The 20,713-nt window shown below is 61.9% G+C and overlaps 1 protein-coding gene across 4 annotated transcripts in view; it reads left to right on the top strand.

Moving 5' to 3' along the window:
* The window catches only part of LOC133082140 (serine/threonine-protein phosphatase 2A regulatory subunit B'' subunit beta-like), a 67,371-nt gene that overhangs the window by 5,139 nt on the left and 41,519 nt on the right, over positions 1–20,713 (top strand). For 3 of the 4 annotated variants that reach the window (XR_009698913.1, XM_061178597.1, XM_061178595.1), the window contains exon 2: positions 19,248–19,433. Coding sequence is in view for 3 of the 4 variants with exons in the window: in XM_061178597.1 (XP_061034580.1) it covers positions 19,248–19,433 (186 nt within the window). In the remaining variant the exon portion in view is untranslated. Of the gene's footprint in view, positions 1–11,677; positions 11,921–19,247; positions 19,434–20,713 lie in introns of those variants that run through there. The other variant, XM_061178598.1, reaches the window with a different exon arrangement.

Below are 20,713 nucleotides of genomic sequence, written 5' to 3'. Positions count from 1 at the left end.
TTGTACAAAAAAGCCTATTGGAATTGTGATTGGGATTGCACTGAATCTGTAGATCAATTGGGTGTAACTGATACCCAAAAACAGTTGAGTTTTCCAGCCCATGAGCTCTAGATGTTTTTCCATTTACTTACACGTCCCATAATTTCTCTCAGCAATGTTGTGTGCGTACAGGTGTCACGCCTCCTTGGTTAAATTTATTATCCATCTATGTAGATCTTGCTCTGCAGCCGTTTTGTAGTTTTGGGGGTATCCAGTTAACCGTTGATTCCCTCAGGACATGCGACCATGTTCTAGGTTAGAAGTGCGTTCCTTGGAGACACACTCGTGTGTACGTGCAGATGCGTGTACACACAGCAGGCACGTGTGTTTACTTTGATGCGTCCTTAGATTTTCCTGCAGATGTGTTGGAGACAGAAAGGACCTGGAAGTCCTCGGAGCAGAAGGGTCAGGATCCTGAGAGCGTTTCTGACGGGAGCCTTGAGTTTGCCCGGTGACCGTGACTTCACAGAGGGGCTGAGCTTGGCCACGTTCCATTCTGTGGATCTCTTAGTGAAGAACGATTTCCAGTTTTCGTAGTTGGCATCAACGAGAATCTCTGTGCAGGAAGGAGGGGAAATACTGAGAACTTTTTATCGCTGGTCAAGAGTTTGCCACATTGAAGTGGCACGAACCTAGACGCTCTCCATTCTCTTCCTGACGAGTGGAACCAGGAGGTTTCTCGGGATCACGTGGTGGGGGGTGTGTGAGTGCTCTTTTCCTGTCCTCCCGGGCCTCCCACACAGGGCCCTGCACCTGCAGCCTGCATGTGCCCGCCAAGGGCACCTCACTCTGGTACCCAGCGTCCACCTGGGTGCTGCCTGGGCCGCCACTCCTGTTCCCGACTGGCCACAGAGCGGGCTGCGTGAGGAGCCTGAGGGGCCTGAGATGCAGATTGGCCACAGCCCACTCCCCAGCGATGGTGGGTATCGCCTCGCCCCCAAGTCCTCAGCTCCCCCAAAGCTGCCTGTGGGCGGGCCCCCTGTGGACCAGCTTCCCCCGGCCTTGTCCAGGCTGCTGGGCCGAAAGGGGCCGACTTGAGGCTCGGCCACTGGATGGCCACTGAGGCCCGGGGGGGGGGACACTACATGGCAGAACCCAGTCCAGGGGAGCCCTGGATCAGAGGTGTGCTTCTGGAGCCCTGGTTCAGTCCTGGCAATTCCGTCCTGGTTCAGGGCCCTGGTTCAGTCCTGGCAATTCAGTCCTGGTTCAGGGCCCTGTTCAGTCCTGGCTTAGTCCTGGTTCAGGGCCCTGGTTCAGTCCTGGTTCAGTCCTGGTTCAGGGCCCTGGTTCAGTACTATTCAAGTCCTGGTTGCAGGGCCTTAGTTCAGTCCTGGTTCAATCCTGTTTCAGTCCTGGTTCAGAGGCTCTGGTTTAGTTCTGGTTCAGGAGCCCTGGTTCGGTCCTGGTTCAGGGCCCTGATCCAGTCCTGGTTCAGACCTGGTTCAGGAGTCCTGGATCAGTCTTGTTTTAGGAGCCCTGGTTCAAGTCCTGGTTCAGGAGACCTGGTTCAGTCCTGGTTCAGAGGCTCTGGTTTAGTTCTGGTTCAGGGACCCTGGTTCAGTCATGGTTCAGGAGTCCTGGTTCAGACCTGGTTCAGTCCTGGTTCAGGGCCCTGGTTCAGTCCTGGTTCAGTCCTGGTTCAGAGGCTCTGGTTTAGTTCTGGTTCAGGAGCCCTGGTTCAGTCATAGTTGAGGAGTCCTGGTTCAGGGCTCTGGTTCAGTCCTGGTTCAGGGCCCTGCTTCAGTGGTCCTGGCTCAGTCCTGGTTCAGTCCTGGTTCAGGGCTCTGGTTCAGTCCTGGTTCAGGGCCCTGCTTCAGTGGTCCTGGCTCAGTCCTGGTTCAGTCCTGGTTCAGGGCTCTGGTTCAGTCCTGGTTCAGGGCCCTGCTTCAGTGGTCCTGGCTCAGTCCTGGTTCAGTCCTGGTTCAGGGCTCTGGTTGAGTCCTGGTTCAGGCCCTGCTTCAGTGGTCCTGGCTCAGTCCTGGTTCAGTCCTGGTTCAGGGCTCTGGTTCAGTCCTGGTTCAGGGCCCTGCTTCAGTGGTCCTGGTTCAGTCCTGGTTCAGGGCCCTGGTTCAGTCCTGGTTCAGGGCCCTGGTTCAGTCCTGGTTCAGGGCTCTGGTTCAGTCCTGGTTCAGGGCCCTGCTTCAGTGGTCCTGGTGGCTCAGTCCTGGTTCAGTCCTGGTTCAGGAGGGTGCTAGAGCTAAAGCCGGGGAGCGTCTCCATGCGTTCCCCATAGAGCAGGTACCTTCAACCTGGGTCTTTATCCCCAGGGCCCCACAAAGGCAGAACACGGCCATCACGTTGCCCCGTGTTGGATGGGACCTTTGAATGGGGCTTGTAGGGGGGCAGGATCAGGGCCCTCCCCACCCCAGAGGACTCACCTGCGGAGTCGCCGGTGGTGTGTGCCTGCAGGGGGGCCCTCGTGGCGGCGCCTCGGAGCCCAGGGCCTCAGGAGCTGGGTTGGTGACTGTCTAGAGCAGGGCTGTGCACCACCCCTCACCCCTGTTGGTGACGGAATTGCCTAGGATTTACGCTTGTTTCTTTGGAGCATTCATTTTCTCAGCACTAGGCAGTACTGTGCGGGCCGCATCAGGTCAGCGCCAGACTCGGGGGGTCTTTCAGAGCCTTGAAGGGCAGTGTGGGAGCAGGTCCACAGCAGAGAGCGCTGTAGGAGCCTCTGTGAGTGTTGTGACCTGGTGACCTGCTTGGCGGAGCTGATGACATCCTTCAGGAGGGCCCTGGGGACGGATGGATGAAGGGACAGATGAGACGGTCTTCGGGGCAGGTGGGCCGTGGATGGGAGGGTCCTGAGGCTGGATGGACATGTGGGTGTCCTGGGGACAGGCGGACAGGTGGAAGGGAGGCCCGTGAAAACAGTTGCTGACCCCTTTCCAGAATTCCAGTTTCGGGGGCTGCGGTGGTGGTGGAATTTGCGTGTCTACCCCGTTCCAGGGTCTGCTGCTGGGAACCCCTGGGAGGACCCGTGCTCGGAGCAGTGGAGACAGTCAGTCAGTGCAGGGGACGGGGGGGCTCTGAGGAGGCACTTCGGACCCCGCAGCAGGACCGGGGCCCTGCTGTCTACACAGTCTTCACCTTGGCCCGGAAGCGGCGTCGCCGTGGGAAGCGCGGCTGGAGGGGCCGGCGTGCGTGACTGCGGCGGGAGCTGGGCCCACGTGCGCCCGCGTGCGCCGCCTCCGGTCCGCGCGGTTAGGACGGGATCGGGGGTGCCAGACCGCGTCGCGTCGGCTCCCTGCGGGGAAGCTGCGGAGCAGGGGCTCTGGGGGCTCGGAGCCGCTGTGCTCACACCACGGGCGGGCCTGCTGGGGGGCCACGGCGGAGGCGTCCGTGCTTTCGGAAGTAGGTCCGTGGTGTTCCCATGGGTCGTGGTTGTCCGAGCGACCCGGTGCCGTTTCTGGAGTCTGTGCTTTTCAGGATCAGGTGGAAGTTGAGCTGCCGGTGCCCCGAGACCAGCTCCCAGCACAGAGCCCGGGGGCCAGTGAGTGTGTCGGTCTGGGGCCACAGCACCGCTGCTCACCCGGCGGCCGCGTGCGCCGCGTTTCTGGTTGTTGCAGCTGGGGGAGGGGCCCCGGCCTCTGGGGTGGAGACCAGGGCTGCCCTCCCACCCACCACCCCCCCCCACCCACCACCCCCCCCCACCCACCCCCCCCCACCACCCCCCCCCACCCCCCCCCCCCACCCACCCCGCAGAAGGTCGTCCAGCCCCCACCCCCCCGCCGTGCGCACAGCGCCGAGGCCGAGGTCTGCTCGGGAGGCCCGCTGGCCGGTCCCTTCACGATGTCCCCTCCTTGCCCCGGGCTGCAGTGTCCTGACGAGCACAGAGCCAGCGGACCCTGTGGTGGGTCAGAGGTCAGACCCCGCTGTCCCGGTTCCCTGTTCGCCTGCTCTAAACAGCGTGGTTAGGCTTGGGTGTCCAGGAGGGCGCGGTCCCACAGGAAGCCTGTCCACGCAGACGTGTTCCAAGGGTCCGTTTGTGTGCTGAAGAGCACTTCGTATCCCCACGCGGGCTGTTGGCACGAACGCGTGTGTAATTAGACCGGGATGAAAGGAGGAGATTTCGGGAGCGCCGTGGATCAGAGTCTTCTGGGCAGAGTTTGCGTGTCAGGGGCCGGGTGCGACTGTTCCGGGTCCCCCCAGGGGAAGGCGGCAGGGTCCCCGTGGATGCTCCCCCTGCACCTGCCGGGGCCAGAGTGCTGGTTGTCTCGCATGTGGGGGGTCGGGGGCAGCATTTGGGCCTGGGCTCCCGGGCTGTGCTGCGTGTCCTGCCAGCTTGACCACCCACCGTGCACCTCTTCATCCCCTGGAGCCGCCTGCTTCTCATCTGTCTGCGCTGCAGCCTCGGGGAGGTGAGGCGGGGCCTTCCCTGCGCCTTGCCTCTTGCAGGTGCCCCATCAGTGGTCCTGGAAGAAGGAAGCACCTTTGCAAGGCTGTGCTGGAAGGGAGAGTGAGGACGCGTGGTGCACGGGTCCCTGAGGATCCCCAGGGCCCCAGGAGAAGGGACGCAGGGGCACCCTGGAGGACGCTTGCTGGGGAGGATGGCGGAGCTCTGGGGGTGGCACCAGCACCCAGCTGGGCACCCGGGCAGGGGTCAGAGGCAACGGAACGGGGCTCCTCAGGATACAGAGGACAGGGGCTGAGGGGAGGGTCGGGGGGCTGCACGAGGAGGTGGATGCAGGGTCTTCAGGAGGACGTGGGTGCGGGTGGTCTCCATGAGGAGGTGGGGGGCAGCTGCTGGTCCTTGGACTTGCGGGGCTGCCTGTGGCTGACAGGGGTCCTCTCAGGCCTGCAGCTGCAGGGCTCTGTTGCCGCCCTGGGTGGAGGTCCTGGCTGACTGTGACCCGGGCTTCTCCAACTGCTGTGGAGTGGCTGGGAAGTGCCGTTCCCCGTGTGTCAGCCGCGTCTCCGCTTTGAAGTGGGGTGGCCTGGTGTTGGTAGCGTCGTGTGCTGGAGGGTGCTGCAGGTCACCGGGCTGTGCAGAGGTGCGGCAGACCGTCCAGGGCGGTGCTGTAGTGTCCCTCTGGCTGGCCGAGAGTGGATGGCTTAGTTTTGGAGATGCGGTGCCTTCCCATTTAGGGTTCCAAGGATGTGAAAAGTTGTGCACAAACCCTCTCCCGCCTTAGCCACCCCCTGAGGCAGCCAGGGCTCTCAGCAACGTCCATAGCAGTCCGAGGTCTCCTCTGCAACTGCAGGCGGACTTTTACCAGCTGCGTTCACGTGTCCTTCTTCCCATAAAGGTCACCGAGTTCAAGTGCGTGCTTCTTCGCCTCGTCTCCTTGCTGAGCACTGCTCCCTGAGCGGGGGTGCCTCGTGTGGTGCCTGCTGGACCTTGGGCCTGTCCCGGGCTTTGAGCTCACGGGTACTCGTGTGAGCACATTCGCGTGTGAGTCCTCGTGAGGACCGTGTCTTCACTCACCTTAGGGACGGGCCTAAGGAGGAATCGCTGGGTTTTATGGCACATGTGCCTTTTGCTGTCTAAGAGACTGTCAAATTGCCTTACAAGGGGGCCGCGCGGGGGGTGTTCCTGCCCCATCCTGACCAGCCCTGGGTATCGCCAGGCCTCTGACCTGCCCCGTTCTGGAATGTGGGCCTCTGGGGGCACCTCTGCGGCTTTATCTGCCTTTCCCTGGTGACGGTGATGTTGGGCTTTTTTGCTGAAGTGTCCGTTCAGATCCTCTACCATTTCCCCCACTGGGTCTTTGGTTTTCTCATTCAGTCGGTAAGTCCTGTGTGTTTGCTGGATACAACTCCTTTATCACGTACAGGATTTGCAAATTGGCTTCCTAGTGAATGACTTCTCTTATGTTCCATTTCTTCCACCTCTTTTATGAAGATATAATTGACACTCAGCACTTCATAAGTTTAAGGTGTACAGCATAATGATTAGACTCACGTAATCGTGAAATGCTGATCAGGATAAGTATAGTTCATTATCTCATATAGATACAACATTAAAGATATATAAAAAAAGATACTTTTTCTTTTGTTGTGATGAGAACTCTTAGGATTTACTCTTAACAACGTCCATATGTAGTAGTGTTAATTATCTTTACCATGTTGTACATTACATCCCTAGTACACATGTATCCCTTAACTGGAAGTTTGTATCTTTTGACCTCCTTCATCCAATTCCCTCCTCACACCCGCACTTCCTCTAGTAAGGAATCTGATCTCTTTTTCTATGAGTGTTTGTTTTGAAGTATAATTGACCTATAAAACTATGTTCTTGTTATACAAGATAGTGATTTGGTATTTCTATGTATTTCAATGAATCTAGTAATGATATGTCACCATACAAAGATGTTACATAATTACTGTTTCCCACACTGTACATTTATACCCTTCACTCATTTATTTTGCAACTGGAAGTCTGTATCTGAGTCTCCTTCACCTTCTCTTATATTCTTATTAGTGTTTTCTGAAGCAGAAAAGTTTTTAATTTTGATGAGGTCCAATTTATTACTTATTTGATGTTCCCAAAAGTATAATCCATAATCTAAACAATCTTTGTCAAACCCTAGGGCAGACAGGTTTTTTCCTGTGTCTCCTCTAGAACTTTTCCAAATTTCGCTTTTATGCTTAGACTTATGGTCTCTTTCAAGTTAATTTCTATTTGTGGTCTGAGGTAAGTTTCAAAGTGTGCTGTTTTGTACGTGATTACTCAATTGCTGCAGCGTTGCTTTCTGAAATGATTTCCCATTGAATGGTGCCGGCACCTTTGCCGGAAGTCCCGTGTCCGCAGGTGTCTGGGTTGGTTCCCGGACCCTCTGTCCCGCGCCTGTGGGCACCTGTGTGCGCACTGCAGGTCTCTGTGCAGGTCACCCCGCGTTCTGGTGACCTGAAACCAGCACCCCGCCCCGGTGCACGACTGTTGGGATGGCTTTTCTGGGTGCTTTTTGCTTCCGTGGACTTTTAGAGTCATGGTGCCAAGTTCTACACAAAAGGGCGGCTGAGGTTTGGCTCAAGGCCGCGTGGTCTGCAGACCCTGTGGGGCAGTGGCCGCCCGGCAGTGCGGGTCCCCCGTCATGGAGGCGCCCGTCCTTGTCCGCGGGGTTTCTGGCTGGGTGGGCAGGTCTTACGGTTCCTCCCCTAGACGAGTTCCTGGGGCGTTTGTTCCCTGTGGTGCTGCTGTGAGTGGAACTGTCTTCCCGTCACCTCTGCGTGCTCACTCCCGACAGCCGTGCACTTGAGTCCCCACCCTGTGAAGTCGCTGACCCGCTGATGAGTTCTGCGGTCAGTAGATGCTCGAGGACCCTGCACCAGGATCGTGCTGGCGTGAGGGACAGCTGTCCCGCGTCACCCCTTCCGGCCGGCGTGCCTGGGACTTTCCTTCCTGCCCGACACTTCAGCTGGGGTCTCGGGGCCTGGTCAGGGGTCAGCGCTGAGAGCGGAGGTGCTCGATTTGTCCCGGCTCAGCCAGAAAGCATCCCATCTTCCTCAGGATGACATAGATACAGGTGTTTATATAACGCCCTTCGCAGGTTGAGGAAGCTACCCTGTATATTTAGTTGGTTGGGAACTGTTAACATGAATGGGTGTTGAATCTTGTCCAGTTCTTTATGATCACGTGATGTTTTCTCACTTGATCTGTGGGTGTTAACCAACCTTGCTTCCTTGGGTGAATCCACTGATCCCAGCTGATGATCTCACACGTTGCTGGGCTCTGAGGGCTCCCATGTTGTGAGATCAGTGTGTCTGTGGTCGGGGGACACCCGTTTCCTGTCTTCTGTGTGATGTCCTTGGCGGTGGTGTCAGGGCGATGCTGGCCTCCCAAGAGGAGCTAGGAATGGTTACTCCTTGCTCTGTTTTCTGTAAGAGTGTTCAATATCGGTATCATTTCTTCCTTAAAATGCTCTATGGAATCTAGGCAGGGGGTGAATCTGGTCTCCATTCCTCTTTTGTCTGGAAGCAGAAGTTTCACCGTCCCTGTTGAAAGATACCTCTCTGGGTGTTGAGTCCCAGACCACAGAGCCCGTGTGAACAAACGTCACATCCTTCCCGTCCTACAGACCACACGCTGTTGTCACAGAGCAGCGTAGAGATCAGCGTTGTCAGATAAGTCCAGAAACTTAAGAACAGACTTCCAGAAAACTCCTTTGCCAGAGGGGAAGTGCCGTGAGCTTTCTGAGATCGCTCAGACCACACAAGGAGGCTGGCACTTCTTCGTCTCTAGCCGCTTCCATCTGGGGGCCTCGTGCGCACGTGGCCTGGCCGCCTCTGGGCCTTTTAGGAGCCGGGGCAGGAGATGGGCCAGGGCCGAGTTGACTCTGTAGCCGGGTTGCAGAGCTGATCGTCGGGAATCGTTATTTTATCTGAATCGACGCTAAATTGTGGACAGGACATCACGTCTTAGTTTTTCTGGCCAGCATTTGGCTCCGAGCTCAGAGAATCATGGGATGAGCAACGTGGGGAGGGGGTGCTGGTGGCAGGGATCGGCTGTTCTCTGCCGTGCCGGGGACTTTGGGCCTCCACGGAGACCCGGGGCCTCAGGGGTGCCCGTGGCCTGCTGCCAGCCCCAGGGTCTGCACCGCCGGAGTTGGGCGCCGTCCATACCGGGCGTGGCTAAGAGGAGTTTTCACGGGTGTTTTCCCAGTGAGGGGCCGCCCCCTGGCCCCCGTGGCTCTTTCTGTTCCTCGTGACAGTGTCTCCAGCCTGGCTGGGGGCTCAGGTTCCGGAGCACCAGGGCCTGGGCTGAAGGAGGGGAAAGAGAGCCGGTGATGCTGTGTCTGCACGTGCTGAGTGCCCGCGTGGTTCTGGACGCTGCCTCGGTGGGTGTGCTGCTCTCAGAGCAGTGGCCGCGGGGGGCAGATGTCCCCCGCCTGTGGAGCGCCCCGAGCCGTCAGTCCTGCGCAGCGTCAGCTGCCTTCCTGAGCCAGGCCCACTCCACCCCGTGGCCTGCGGCCTGTTTCCTCACCTGCTCCCTCCGTCCGGGGCTGTCCTGCGGGTGAGCCCTTGCTCGGGGGCAGAAACGTTACTGAAGGTTGCTGGGGGCCTCAGTCTCCCTCTCTCCTGAGCTACCTTTGAGCGTTGGAGGAGCCATGGATTTTTCCCCAGTTTACCTAGAAGTGGAGAAATGAGTAAAAGATTCCTTTTTTCTACTTGGATTAAATTTCTGGTTTGTAGCCAAATTGTAACCTACAAGTGAGGGATCTTGGGGACTCTCTCGGTGTCCGTTTCATGCACCCTCAGCACTGCAGTTGACGCACGCATACCAGCATTGCTACAGAAACTTAAACAGAAAAGTCGAGAGCTGACTCGGAAAGGCAGAGTCTGTATGGCTGGGAGGCCCTGCGGGCAGGTGTGTAGTTCCTGTGCGGCCCCCACCTGCCCCTGTGCTCAGCTCTCACGCTCACTGCAGCAGCGCCGGGCTTTGCTGTGAAAACTCAGCCCTGGGCTTAGCAGCCCCTGTGTTCTCGGCAGGACCTTCCCCAGTCTGTGCCGGCACGGGACCGGCGGCCACCCCGTGGGCTGGTTGGCCAGGGCCAGGCACAGGGACAAGCCCAGGTCTGGGGCAGCGCACGTGCTCTGCCTTCCCCTGGAGGAGCTGCATGGCAGGGGCCAGCAGTGGAGGGCCTGGACAGTTCTTCAAGCTGCAGGAGGAGCTCCTCTTCCCTGGGGTTTGCAGGGGGAGGGGGAACGAGAGGGAACCTGCAGGTGTGGCCGTTCGTGGCAGAGGCGTAGCGCAGAGTGACAGGGCTGCGCCTGGGTCCGGAGGTCTCCCTGAGCCACTGATGACCCGCTGCTGACACCCTGAAGTCAGAAGTTCATCCTGAACCTGGTCCCTGCCTGGGGCGTGGTATTGGGGGCCTTCCTGCATGCTGTGTCCGGGTCTGGACAGGGCAGGACTTAGGCCCTGTAGCCTCACACCGCCCGGGGCGGGTCTGTGGCCACGTTGGGGTGCCTACACTGCCCCTGTCTGTGTGTCTGGAGAACCAGAGGGGTCGCCAGCCAACCTCTGAATCTTTGAGGGTGTTCCAGGAATGGGGAGAAGGACGGGACAGGGTAAAGAGATGGGAAAGAGGCAGAGGAGAAGGACAGGAGAGAGGGCACTCCCCCGAAACAGGAGTTTGAAGAGGAATTTGGGGCGGGGTGATGGTGCAGATGAAAGAGGAAGCGGGTCTGAGAGGCTGCAGCCCTGTGATCCCAGCTAGGGGACACGCCGGGAAGGGCAGACCCCTGCGGTCCCGGCTAGGGGACACGCCGGGAAGGGCAGACCCCTGCGGTCCCGGCTAGGGGACACGCCGGGAAGGGCAGACCCCTGCGGTCCCGGCTAGGGGACAGGCCGGGAAGGGCAGACCCCTGTGATCCCAGCTAGGCTTAGGACAGAATACGGACACAGTAAGAGGTCAGTGTTGGGGAGCGACATGAACATGCCCGGGCCCAGGGGACTCCAGGGCAGCGACCCTGCGCTGTGTGATGCAGTAATGGTGGACACACGTCACTGTGCGTTTGTCCAGACCCACAGAATGTGCACCACCGCGATGCGCCCTAGGGGGAACCGTGGACTATCTGTTCATAGCAGCGTATCAGTATGGGCTCATCCTGGGTGCTCATTGCTGTAACAGATGCAGCACCCAGTGCGGGGTGTTTGTGACGGGGAACCTGGTTTCCTTCCGCAGGGGCAGCACACGGGAGCTCTGTACTTTCTGCCCAGCGTCTCTGTAAAACAAAAACTACCCTCCCCCCCAAAAAAAGTCCATTAGAGAGACAAGGAGGAGGGTGGATGGGTGAAGTGCCTTTCGACCCCTGAGGTCATTTCCCCAACGTCTTTGTCTGGGGGCAGAGGGAAGGGGGCAGGGAAGGTCAGCTTTGGCCGGAGCAGGCGTTCCTGGGATCCTAGGATTTCAGAGGTGGGACATGCAGGCCCGATCTAGACGGTATGTGGGGGGAAAGCCCCGCCCAGAAGGGGGGCCTGGCTCTGCTCCTGGTTCCTCCTCGTGTCCGGGGCTCAGTCGCGTGCTCTCATCGCTCACGTGACACGACAGTATGCGTCATCTGTGTCGTATTCCACACCATGCACACCATCTGTGTCATCTGCGTTCCACTACACTCTACACAGCCGTGTACGACAGGGCGAAAGCTGTAAGACCCCGAATTCCACCCCCACCCCGAGTTTTAAACAAAGGCCGTCAGAGCGTCCTCTGCCGTTTAAGTGTATGTTCTCAACTCCTGGAGGGCTGGAGGGTGCCCCCTTCGTTTGGGGCCGTTTCCCCGACGTACCAGCTCTTGGGCCGCACGTGGGCTGTCGGGCGGGCGCGGCCGGGGCGCCAGCCGCGGGCTCTGTAACAGGTTCCGCTTAGTCCTGGATGGGCTGCCCTTGTCCGGAGAGAAGGCCCACCCTCCCGGGAGCCGGCAGGCGGCGTTTCCAGGTCCGCTGCTCTGGCCGGCCTGCCTACAGGCTGAGCCGAGGGAGGCTCTCGGCGGGAGAGCCGCCTCCGCGCGCAACAGGCCAGCTCGGGGCGGGCGTCCGGCGCTCCGTCCTGCACCGCGGAGCACAGCCCGGGCCGCGGGAGGGGCTGCGCGTCCGCCACGCCTCCCCTGCCCCGCCGCCGCGTGCGCCCGCCCGGCCCTGCCTGAGGAATGCGCGCGCCCGAGGCCCGGCCCCCAGAGCGCCGGCCGGCGACGCATGGAGCGCGCTGAGCCCGGCCGCCCGGACCGCCCCGACCCCGCCGGCCCCGGCCAGCCGCAGATCCAGCCCCGCGAGCGCGCCCGGCCCGGGCCCCGGCGGCCCATGCGAGCCGACATGCGGCTCCGGGACCTGTCCCTGCGCCAGGACCCCGACCTGCGGCAGGAGCTGGCCTCGCTGGCCCGCGGCTGCGACTTCGTGCTGCCCTCCCGCTTCAAGAAGAGGCTCAAGGCCTTCCAGCAGGTGCGGCGGGCTGGCGGGCGGGCGGGTCCGCTGCGTCCGCGGGCCCCTCGCCGCTCTGGCGAGGTCGGGGTGGGGGGCTGCCTGGGCTCGGGGGACTCCACCTGCGCCCGTGCGCGGCTCCCCTGGAACAGCGCCCGTGCGCGCAGAGAGCAGGTGTGCCCGTGCAGTTTGTCAGGGAAAGCGCTGTGAAGGGAAGCGCGGGCATCTCCTTTCCTGGAGTCCTAGCAGCGGATACCCCGGGCGCTGGGCAACGTCGTGGTGTGTCTTGCGCGAGGCGGGGAGGTGTCGACCTCGGGCAGTAGGAGCTTTCGGAACTTGACCCTCCGCAGGTGCGCAGCGAGCCTCCCCGTGTCGTTGGAGCGTGTGGCGCCCTGGGTCATAACAGCGCAGCGCTGCTGGAAAAGGAGAGCGTGGTTTGCCGCCAGCGCCTGTGTTGCTTTAAGGGCTTTATCGCAGGCACGTACCAGCCGGAGCGCCTTTCTCCGCGGCTTCAGTGACGACTGGGCTTGTAAACATCACGGCGCTTCACAGAAGCAAACCCCGTGTCTGTGCCTCGTGTGTGCTTTGTAAATTCGTGTAAGGGGACCATGGAATTTAAAAGTCATGGCCACCTGGGATCTTTTGGCAACTGGAGGTTCTGCTGCCTTACGGGTATTTGGCACGTTAATCACTTGTATTTTCGCCCGTTAAAGGTCATCTCGTGGCCTAAAAAAAGTCACATCGAATCAAACCAGGCTGTTTGGGGTGGGAAAAAAGACCTGCTTTCTGCTGGTAGTGTAATTGGATTTTTTTCCTGGGATCATGTCTCAACTTTTACAGGGCTTCTGGTACTTTTCTGTCTGATCTCTGTCCTTCAACTTGTGAAATTCTGTCTGCAAGTGGCTGATGCTTGTATGTTTGTTGCTTGTGGAGAAGGAAAGTCTATTTAGAATCTGAACGTGGAGACCTTAAAGTGGAATCAGCTAAGGGTGATCTACAGAGAGGAGGTCTGATGTTTGCTGGTTATTGTTTGTGTGCGTGGCGCACACATGGTGCACACAGGCTGCGCCGGGGTGTTCCCTGGATTGGGGAGCCCTCCCCCCTCCCCCCACGGCGGCTGTGACTTGATCTTGGTGGTGGGGGGGGGGGGTCCTGGCTCCACGCAGAACTGTTCATGGAAGCCTGGTTGTTCCAGGACGGCTGTTCGTCTTACAGAATCACTTTTTGGGATACGCGATTCGCGGTTGCCTTTAAGAGGAGGAAGTTTCACGTTACGGCAGATACGTTCCAGTGACGTCTCCCACGAACGTGGGCACGTGCTGCGTGGAGTGAGCGCTTCTCAGGGGCGGGCATCGGGGGAGTGTCGGGGAGGAGAGTGTTCCTGGCTTCCTTCGCCCCTTGGTGTTTGAGTGTGTACTCGGCGCAGAGCTGTGGGTGGTCGGCAGACCTCAGGGCGTGGGGAGGTGGGGGGAGCGTGGGAGGAGATGCTGGGGGGCGTGGGGAGGTGGGGGGAGCGTGGGAGGAGATGCTGGGGGGCGTGGGGAGATGATGGGGGCGCGGAGGGCAGCGGGGGAAGGTGTGGGGAGGAGGGCATGTGGGGATGGGGGCGTGGCCGGAGAGGATGGCCTGAGGGAGGTGGGGTTGGCCTTGTGGGCAGACAGGGACTGTGGAGGGATTGGGGGGGTTCTTCGTACGTGCCGGCCCTGCTGCCAGCTTGGGGCGTCCGCGCTGGACTCGGGGCCAACGGAAGGTGTTGGCCTCCCACAGCGAGGCTGTGTCGTGCGTGGGAGGCCGTCCTGCTCCTGCGGCCCGTGTCCGCCCGCCTGCCCTGCCTGTGGCGCCCGCGCCTTTCGCGCTCGGAGCAGCCCTGAGGCCCCCAGGTCGTCCCCCCGACGTTCCTCAGACCTTGTCCCAAGCGCACGAGGGCCCGCTATGGCCGTGCTGCCCGCCCTGTCCTAGCCGGGTCCCAACCCTCCGTCCCCCGGGGATTGACTCTCGGGCTCTGCACACGCTCTCCTCCGCCGTCACCGTGCCCTGGTCCCGCTCACGCCCGTCCAGCTTCCCCGTGGGGTCCTTCAGGTGGATGCACGGGCCCCACGGGGCACCGAGAGCCCAGCGCAGCCGCCCCCCGGGGGACAGTGCTGGGTGTTGACCCGACCTCTCCTCCACACGGTAACAGCCTGGCCTGGAGACTCTGGCCGTCTCGGACACCGCGTGGGGTCACGGCGCTGCGCAGCGTGGGCCCTGAGTATCCTCTTGATCCGTGCTCCCAGGACCCAGGGGTCGGACGTGGTCCTCCGGGTCCCTGAGCCCACGGATGTGACCCCTCACGCCACCCCCCATCCCGTCCACGCCCCCAGCCCTGCCTTCCGGCCCCGTGGGGCCCCAGCGTCCTCTGGCCAGGGGTGCAGACCCAGCCGACGTATCAGGCCCCTGCCTCGTGGACGTGGATCCCGGCCTGTCCCCTCACGGCAGCCGCCCTGCTCGGCCCAGCTCGGCCCAGCTCCTCGCGGCTCTGAGAGTTTGCTCTCCAGCCACCTTTTCTCCCCTGGAAAGCTCCGTGGCTCATGTGGCCCCTCGAGGCCAGTTCCTCTCCTGTGGTGGCTAGAGGACTTTTGAACAAACCCACGCGCAGGGCCAGCCGTTCTCATCTTTGTTTTGGCGCCTCTGCTTTAAACTTTCACAGTTGGACTCTTGCTGTCCGTCCAGCGGGCCGTTGGCAGGTCTAGCTGGGGAGCCTGCCGCCAGCCGGTGGGGAGGGGCCCTGGGGTCGCAGCAGAAGCAGCTCCGGCCTGCAGGGCCTCTCAGTCCGGCGGTGGCCTCTGGTGGGCGCCGTGCCCGCCCGTGTCCCCGCGCCGCACGCCAGGCTCGGCCGCTGCCCCTGGGTCTCGGCTCGGATGGGGCCGGCCCGCTGGCTGCTGCCCCCGGGCTGTGCCGCGCTTGCCCTGCGTCCTGCCCTGGCCGAGTCGGAGCCACGGTCGTTTCCGCCGCCCCAGCTAGTGCGTCTGCCCGAGGGGGCGCTGCGTGCGAGGCTGCGTTTAGAGAAGGCTGGCCTGGGCGCTTGCTTGTGCGGGCCCACCTCCCGGGGCCCCTGCCGCTGCGCGGGGACGGCCGTGCTTCCCATGAGGCCGAGCCTTCAGCCCGCCTGTGTTCTGGGGGCCCCGGGCGTCTCCGTGATGTCTGGAATCGTGATGAGTCAGGCAGCGCTGGTGTCCGTGCCGGCGACAGAAATAGCTCTTTGCAAGCAGGTGTCATCTTGACCGGTGCCCGGGTGACAGCCGGGAGGCGGGCGTCAGGCGTGTCGCTGGGAGGGAAGCTGCCCTGCTGGGAGCCGAGTGCCCCACCTGCTGTGTTGGCTTCTGAGAGGCTTCAGCCCTGCTTGAGAATCCTCCCTGTCTGTCTGTCTGTCTGTCTCACACACACACACACACACACACGTGTTTGTGCCACGTCTGCTTTCATTGTGGACGTCCAGCCTGGTCGCAGGTAGCTCAGGAAACAGCCCCCGTGGTCACCTCAGGCTCTGCTGAGGCCTGTTTGGGGCCGGGAGGTGGCCGGCTCCCAGCAGCGCCCCGTGTGCTGGAAAAGAACGCGTGTCCTGCAGCTGTGCCGGCCGCGCTCTATTTATAGCCCAGAGATTACACTGTAAATCTCCCGTGTCCATGCCCAGCTGTTTGTTTTTCCGTCATCCGGTGGTCCGTCAGGGGTGGCGGGGGAGCGGGCCTGGCCTGCCTCTGTGCCGCGTCCCCGCATTTCCCCAGCACCTTGGCTTGGTCGGCGCCGAGGCTGTGCTGGGGCACCGGTCAGCTCCGGGTCGGCAGAGCTTCCCGTGATGGGCGCCCAGTGTGGTGTCCTGACCATCTCTCTCTGTCACATCCAGATCTTCAGCCCTATCTGAGCGTGAATACGGCAATGCCAGCCTTCTTTTCGTCACTGTTGGCTGCTGTATCTTTTTCCACTTGTTAAAAGTTTTCAACCTCTGTGTCCTTTTATCTTACACGTGTTTCCTGTAAGTCTGTCTTACTTTCTTTTTTCCGCCTGATCTTTGTTTTTTAGCTGGAACATTTAGTCCATTTACATTTATAAGGATTATTAATCCATTCTTTTTTATTTTCACGATCTTATTTATGTTTCTTTTTATGCTCTCCTTTCCCTCTTTTTTATATTTTCCTCGTTGGAGTACTTAATACTAGCTTACTGCTCATCTTACAATGTCAGTGCCTTCGTTCTTCTAGGTACAGAGTCAGTATCTTTACCCTCCAACTCAAAACTCTCAAACCCTTCACTGCCGGCACCCTCTCGTTTCATGATGTTGTCTTGAGAGAGTCTTTAAAGAGAGGTAAAACAACATGCTTGTTACCGATGTGCGTGGCGGGCGTGTGCGTGGATTTACCCACGTAGGCACCACGTTCCTTGCCCTTCGTTCCATCCTGCAATTCAGACCTTCCGTTTGGGAGCACGTTGCTTCCTGCCCGAGCCCAGTTCTCCCGGGAGGGGCCTACGAGCTGACCGTGGGGCAGGCGCCATGGAGCTGGTGACGTGGGGAGAGCTCACCGCGCTGAGGAGGTGAGGCTCCACTCCGCCGTGTCCCTGGCGGGTCCATTTCCCTTGGCTTCCCGGTGGCTGGTGAGGGCGGCGTCCCCGTCCTGACAGCGGAGAAAATAGCGCATGCTGTTGAGCGACACCTTGTCTCTGTGTGTCTGCGGCCGTGGCTGGGCAGGTGGGGACACCTGCCCTGGGACCAGCCGGCCCAGCTGCTTCGGGGACGGGCGATGGTGGCACCCGGCGCTGAGTGCCGCCGTGCCGGGGAGGATGCCAGAGGTGTTGGGGCAAACCGGCAGCCCTTTCTGCAGACGTGAGCCATGAGCTGCTACAGGTGACAGCCCAGGACACGGGGCCTGCGCTCCATCCTGCCCTCCAAACAGAGGCGAGGAAAACTGGGGAAAACTGAACCCGCCCAGAGGAGTGAGACTGGGGGAAACATTCCCCAGGTGAACCCTGGGCGTCCCCAGGTGAACCCTGGGCGTCCCCAGGCGACGCGTGAACCCTCGAATCTCTCCGTCCTCAGGGTCGGCGCTGGGTCTTGCTTCCCCTGCGGCTGTTCTTTGCCGCCGTAGGTGGGCATCACAGCCCAGCAGCTCTGCCCCGAGACCAAATCCCAGAGACAGGATGTCCTTGGGCTGGGAGGAGGGGGTCAGCCTCTGTCCCTGGGCGCCGACAGGGCCAAGTCCGAATGAAACGTGGGCCGAGGCGTCCCGCAGCCCCTCCTGGGTCAGGGGCTCCTCCAGGGCCTGTCCTCCCGCTTCCTGCCGTCCCCCCGCCCCATCCCCGTGCTGTCCCTGCCCCAGCCCGTGGCTGTGCCGGCGCTCAGGGCCGCCTGCCGCCCCTCTCCTTCCCCTCCGTGCACCTCCCCAGCTCTCCTCTCGCCTCTCAGGACTGAGCCAGATCTGCACGCAGCCCCTCAGGATGGTGTTGGCCCCGTGGTGATCACAGAGCTCGTTGCCCATTGTCCCCAGGCTGCCACACAGACCTGGTACAGCTGACTCATGACGGCCGCACCTCCTCTTGATGCGGTCACCGCGCCATGCAAGGTCACCGAGCACTGAACAGCTGCCTCAGCTGGGACCTCAGGAAACACAGGAGACGTGGGGCATCCCCGATGTGACAGAAGGGACGCGGGACATCTCCTATGTGGCTGACGGGACATGGGCCGTCCTGAGATGTGACCGAGGGGACGTGGGATGTCCCTGATGTGACCGAGGGGTCGCGGGACGTCCCTGATGTGACCGAGGGGTCGCGGGAGGTCCTGAGGTGTGACCGAGGGGGATGCCTGCCGTCTGCTGCTGTGTTACGGGTGGAGAAGCGGTCCGGGTTGCAGGCTGTAGGAGTGACGTCCACTCACAACGTTAGAATCAGTGCACAGCGTGACTCCTGAGGGCCGTGTGCTGTGTCTCGGCTGCGGGTTGGTGGTGGGGCCTCTGGCGCTTGTGGGCGTGGAGCTGTGCTGTGTGCACCTGGTCGGGGCAGCTGGGACGGAGGCACCCCGCCGTGAGCAGACCGCCACCCCGCCCCGCCCTTGGCTGTGCGGGCCTGGCTGCCCGCCCCCCTCCTGATGTAACCACTCTTGGCGGGGGCCTGCCCGTGAGCCCTCTCTCCTGCGTTCGCCTTCCGTCTGCTCTTCCGCGTGTGCCTCTGGACGCCCAGGGGCCGTGGGCTCCGTGTGTCCGTAGTGCCCTGTGTGCGCTGAGTTCCCCAGGCCTCGTTGGCGGGCGTACCCCTCGCCGTCCCCTCTCCGGAACACCTGGTCACTCCCCGTCCCCCGCCGGTCCCGTGGCCTGAGGCCTGTGTGCGCCTCCCTCGCTCCAGCGCTTCCCACCCGGACCCTGGGCTCTTCCTGCTGCGTCACGGTGTGTCCGCGTGTCCCCAACCACAGGGAACCTGGGGTGTGTCTAGGAGGTGGGCCGTGGGCTGGACCTTGCTTGCCTGTCCCTGCCCATCAGGGATGCCCGGATGCATGAGTCTCCACGGGCATTACGGGCCGTGACTCGGGGCAGCTGTTTCTGGCACCCAGGAGGCCTTCCCGGGTCAGTGCAGAGGGACACTGCGCGTCCTGCAGGGGGACGGTGCCCCGCAGTCCAGGGAGAGAGCGTCGCCGAGTGCGGCCGCCCTCCCGGCCCCCCAGACCTGCCCCGTCCCAGCGCGTCCACTCCCGCAGGTGCTTCCTGAGTGGTTCCGCTGGCTGCTCCCGGCTGCTCGGGGCGTCGCGAACGCAGCCCTTCTCTGCACACGTGGTGCACGCTTCTGACCCGTGACTGCACCCAGCTAGCTCACAGGTCACCCCGCCGGCCACCGGGCAGACGTCCTGACACTGCCATTTGGAAGGCGCGGTGTGGGCTCCAGGATGGCTTCCTGCCTCTCCCTGTGCCAGGATGCCAAGCCCTCGGGGCTGTGGTGCTTTCCGAGGGCCGCGCCCGGCTACAGCGCTGGCCTCGCCTCCTGTCCACAGGGAGGGACGGTGTGGGGACAGGCGATTTCAGGCGCGAGATGCAAACGAGGGGACAGCCCGCCTGTGCCGACCTTGACCTCCCGGGAGGGCAGGAGGGCAGGTTCTCTCAGCAGCCGTCCTCGTCCTGAGGGGTCACACCCGAGGCAGGATCGGGGGAAGCAGGGCCACGTGTGGCGCTCCGCCACGGGCCGCGTCACCTCCCGAGTCTGCAGTCAGCCCGGCGATGGTCTGGGTTCTGTCCACAGTCGGGTTCGCTGGGCTCGGGGCAGCCGCTCTGGTCCAGTCCGCGCTGGCGGGAAGCAGGTGCCCGCCGTGCTGGGTCCTCACTGCTCTCTCTCTCAGGTTCAGAAGAGGAAGGAGGAGCCCCTGCCGCCCGCTGCCAGCCTGAGCATTCCCACGTTCTACTTCCCCCGAGGCCGCCCGCAGGACGCGGTGAATGTAGACGCCATCATCGCCAAGATCGAGAGGACCTTCGCCCAGTTCCCGCACGAGAGGGCCACCATGGGGGACATGGGCAGAGTGGCCAAGGTGGGTGTCTGCGCGCGGGGACGCGGCCCGCGGTCCCTCTGCGGTCGTGGCCATGCGTGAGCTCACCGCACCTGCGTCCCACTTACTTCGGTCCTTAGTGATCTGAGGCACAGAGGGATCCGTGTTAGGCTTTGTCCTCGGGCGTGTCTGCCGTCCTCCCAGGCGTGGGCGGCTTGGAGGGACCCTGCGCAGGGGCTCTGTGTCTCTGCTGTGCAGGGTGGTGGTGTTCTGGGCGCGCGCGTGTGGACCCACGGTCCGCGTGGACCAGCACCGTGTGTGGGGTTTTCAGCTGAACCCAGGTGTTCCCACGCCGTGCGCACCCGAGCGGTTCGGTGTCTTCTCCTAGCGCGCGCGTCGGGGTCCCGCGTGCGGGCGCCCCGGCGGCTCGGCGTCTTCCCCCGGCCCGCGCGTCGGGGTCCCGCGTGCGGGCGCCCCGGCGGCTCGGCGTCTTCCCCCGGCGCGCGCGTCGGGGTCCCGCGTGCGGGCGCCCCGGCGGCTCGGCGTCTTCCCCCGGCGCGCGCGTCGGGGTCCCGCGTGCGGGCGCCCCGGCGGCTCGGCGTCTTCCCCCGGCGCGCGCGTCGGGGTCCCGCGTGCGGGCGCCCCGGCGGCTTGGCGTCTGCCCCCGGCGCGCGCGTCGGGGTCCCGCGTGCGGGCGCCCCGTCGGTTCGCTTGCTGCACCTTCTGTTGCGGGAACACGCCACGGTGTACTCGTCCCTCCCCGGTGGCTGGCTGGCTGCCCGTGGCGAGGGACCCGGGTTCTGCGCGGTCCCTCTGGTGTCTCACCCTGGGGGCGGGCTTGCTGGACAGAGGACAGTCCTCACCCTCACCTCCATGAGATGCCCCAGGTTGCCCAGAGGTGTTGTGCCCCCGTGGCAGGTTCCCGCGCACCCAGCCCCCCAGCTCTCTGTGTCGTTGGCAGCTGCGTGCGGGCACTTCCTGGCGTTGGAGTTTGTACGTCCCGGTCCCCCGTGGGTCAGGCTGCTTTGCAAAGTGCTTCTGAATTCAGCATTGGGGTTTTTAGTGGGTTGCTTGTGCCTCTCCTTTGCCCCTGGTGCTGCTGGGGTGAGTTCTCTTTTTTCATTCTCCCTCCCCGCCTGTAAAATTTCTCTTTGCGTCCTGGCGGCTGATCCTCTGTCCGTTATGTGCATTCTGAAAAGTTCTCCTGTTCTGTGTGCTGAATAACTTCATGTGCTCCCTTTTGCTTTCAGTTTTCAGCGGTTGCCTTCTTTTCTTTTTCTAACAGCTTTCTTGAGATGTAATTCACATGCCACACAATTCAC

The sequence above is a fragment of the Eubalaena glacialis genome, chromosome X (genome assembly GCF_028564815.1).
Source record: "Eubalaena glacialis isolate mEubGla1 chromosome X, mEubGla1.1.hap2.+ XY, whole genome shotgun sequence".
Taxonomy (NCBI): domain Eukaryota; kingdom Metazoa; phylum Chordata; class Mammalia; order Artiodactyla; family Balaenidae; genus Eubalaena; species Eubalaena glacialis.
The sequence above is the reverse complement of the archived record's forward strand: the minus strand, read 5'-3'. Positions and strand labels throughout refer to the sequence as shown.